This window comes from Gastrolobium bilobum, unplaced genomic scaffold (genome assembly GCF_033153095.1).
Source record: "Gastrolobium bilobum isolate Gb01-03AN ecotype WA unplaced genomic scaffold, APGP_CSIRO_Gbil_v1 utg6635, whole genome shotgun sequence".
Classification (NCBI taxonomy): domain Eukaryota; kingdom Viridiplantae; phylum Streptophyta; class Magnoliopsida; order Fabales; family Fabaceae; genus Gastrolobium; species Gastrolobium bilobum.
Genome location: NW_026895505.1, coordinates 118380 through 121411, shown reverse-complemented (window position 1 = coordinate 121411; position 3032 = coordinate 118380). Strand labels below are relative to the sequence as shown.

Here is a 3032-nt window from a genome sequence, read left to right as displayed (position 1 = left end):
CTTTGTTTTTTGGGGAAGACAAAGTGTTCCTACTTAATGGTATATTATGTCAGTTGGAATTGGAAGTACAATATGATGATATGAATGGAGTATGTTCTGTGAAATACTATATCTCTGCTGTCATTACTATTTTTCATTGCTGTCAAATGAATGGAAGATTGTGTTGGTCTTCTTACAATCTCTTTGCTGTCATTTGTCATCGCTCTCCATTACAATTTATACTGATACAATTTTTTGTTTCAGTCAATACTGGTGCTTATATTTTGTATGATGCGTCATTTTGGGGTCATATGTAAACATACCTGAACTTAGCCCATTAGTCCCTGTTATATACCTTATAGGTCCTCAGCATTTTTTATCGAGGACCTGTTTAGTCCCTGTTTTTTTCACACTTGGCCACATTGGTCCCTAACAAATTCATCGGGGTCCTTTTTAGTCCCTGTTGAACATGACAATGACACCAATGCCACTAAAAGTTGTTACCAAACCCATTGCTCATTCCCCCCTTCTGTATAATTCCCTCCATCCTTGTTGTTAGTGTTCATCACAGTCTTTTGCATTTTTAATTGGCATATCCAGATAACTTAATACTACTGCTTTCAGAACAATCAAGTTCAAGGACATTAACCAAATTATATTCATTGCATGAACAACATCTCATTACATCCCAACACTGCTCTTTCCATTACAAAGAAGCAATCATATTACAGATTAAAAATGAACATTTCACTCCACCCTACTACAAAGATATAAACATATTACAAAGACAATGATAATGGATCCAACAAACATCCTAGCACACCTACACACATGCATCATTTCCTTCTTAACCCTTTCAAAGTCTGTCTGCATCTTCATTGATATGTCTTCAATATTTATACAGTGCTCATTAATCTTCTTTTTGTGGTCATTCATCTTCAGTTGCAGTTCATCATTGAGCTTCATGTCCAAAAAGTTCAACTTGAACTCCATTTCAGCTACATTCAACTCTAGCTTGTTAATTGTCCAATCTTCCAGCTCCATGGTATCAGATGTAGAATCATCCACCCATGTAGAAAAGGTATAGTGTGGCTTCTTTTCCTAAACCAAATTCAACCATACAGTTAATAACATTGACATTAGAAAAATAATGCATGAAAAAATCAACCTCACTGATAAACCCCTAGTTCATCAGGTTTTTCAGCATGAATTAATACCAATTTGTGTGATTAATTGGATGAAAAAGAGGTTAATGTCCTGGAATTCCCTCAAGTACAAGTTCTGAAAGCTTTGTTGAAAAATTACACTGTCTTGTAGGGAAATGAAGCTTAAGGAGCAGCAGAAAGAAAGAAGAAGATTCTGGAGAAAGGGAGAATGCCTAAGTGTTGAGCGCTAAAATGTCCACACAAAACGTTTTAGCGCGCTGCTGCAAACGAAGGACAAAAATTGCTGGTGCTGAGCGTTAAAACGTTGACACAAAACGTTTTAGCGCTCTGCTGCAATCTGAGGACAAAAGTTGCTGGTCTTGGGCGCTAAAACTTCCTGATCAAACGTTTTAGCGCCCTGCTGTTGGAAAAAGACTCTGGTCTCGAACGCTAAAACGTCCAAACCAAGTGTTTTAGCGTTGGAGTCAGTTGGAAGCATTTGAGCATTTACCAGACATGGACGCTAAAACGTTCAACAGTTCACGTTTTAGCGCCCAAGTTAGTTAAAAGCAGTTGGGCATCCGTCAAACATGGACGCTAAAACGCCCATTCATGAACGTTTTAGCGCCCATGTTAGTTTTCAGTTATAATTTGTAACACTATAAAAGGTAAGGGCCTTCACATTTGTCATATCTCTGATTCTATCTCTCTCTCCCATATCAGATCCTCTGATCTGAATTCTCTCTCTTACTTTTCAAATTCTTTAGGACTTAGTTCTTGTATTAGTTAGTTTCCTATGTAATTGCACTTGAAGATTGAAGACTTACTATCATGACAATGGAGTTTGATCTTTCTTCTTCCTTTGTTTATATTTCAATTATGTTTGAGTAGAGTTCTTTGTAGTCTGATTCAATGGAACTCAAGTTTGAATTTATGAATGGTTAATTAGATGTCTTGTTTATTTATTATGTGATTTGTATGAAGTTGTCTTGATTAATTCTTCATGTTAAGGAGTAGTGTAGAACAGACATGTTTACATTGTTTCTATATTTGACAACTTCATCATCAGTGTTCTAGTAGTCAAGACATCGATGCTAGGATTTCTGATGTGATCTTAAGACCTTAGTAATTAATGCATGTATTAAGAAAGGAATCACCAAGACATTGGGGTTTCTAATTAATGTGTCTATCAAGGTAGTAAGACATTACATCTTGATGATAAGAAAAAGGTTGATCAACATTACATAGTAGATATTCATCATGGAAATTGGTTCATCCATAAATTCATTCTTGAGGAAAATTGACATCTGACTACTTGTTTTAAATTATATTCACACTTTATTTGTTTATCAATTCTTTAATTTTATTCAAATTTAATTTCTGGTGACAAGAAATAAATGCAATTCATAATCTTTTGGTTGATTCAACTTAACAATATTTGGTTAGTCAGTGCTTGACACAATCTTTACTCATCATTTTATTACTTGTTTGACTAGTACACTTGCTAATCTGACAACACTCACCTTGAAGTTGGGGCACCCAAAAAATGATCTATTAGGGTTTCTAAGTGTTTTGGAGGTGTAAACAACACTGTGCCTCCCACATTTACACAATAGAGCAGCTCTCCTTCTTCCACTTCTAGACCCAAATGAACTACTTAAGCTCCCCCTTCCAGAAGAGATATTCATGGCATAACTAAGAACAACCCTAAATCGTACAGTATAAACCCACCTTCACTAAACCGTCAATCAATTTTCCCCAAATTTAGTCGTTCAATCTTCGATTCAATGCCATGCTTTCTGGTTTAAGAACAACCCTAAAAAACAAACGACGACGTTCCTTGAATGAAAAAGAACTGGTCTGACCAACGTGGATGTGTCTCTCCAAACGACGGCGTTCCTAAACCCA

General features: G+C 36.0%; 1 protein-coding gene across 1 annotated transcript; it reads right to left on the bottom strand.

Moving 5' to 3' along the window:
* Positions 1 to 726: 726 nt before the first annotated feature.
* Positions 727 to 2812, bottom strand: LOC133314333 (uncharacterized protein At4g04775-like). Its single transcript, XM_061515805.1, has 2 exons — positions 2648 to 2812; positions 727 to 1080 (listed from the first exon to the last, which is right to left on the bottom strand). The coding sequence occupies exons 1-2, from the start codon at positions 2810 to 2812 to the stop codon at positions 727 to 729; spliced, it is 519 nt and encodes a 172-aa protein (XP_061371789.1).
* Between the last annotated feature and the right edge of the window lie 220 nt (positions 2813 to 3032).

Coding starts and splice junctions, on each gene's coding strand:
- LOC133314333 (XM_061515805.1), bottom strand. CDS start 2,812: ATGAATATCTCTTCTGGAAGGGGGAGCTTAAGTAGTTCATTTGGGTCT. Junction 1,081..2,647: donor TTGGGTGCCCCAACTTCAAG/GTGAGTGTTGTC, acceptor AATTTGGTTTAG/GAAAAGAAGCCACACTATAC.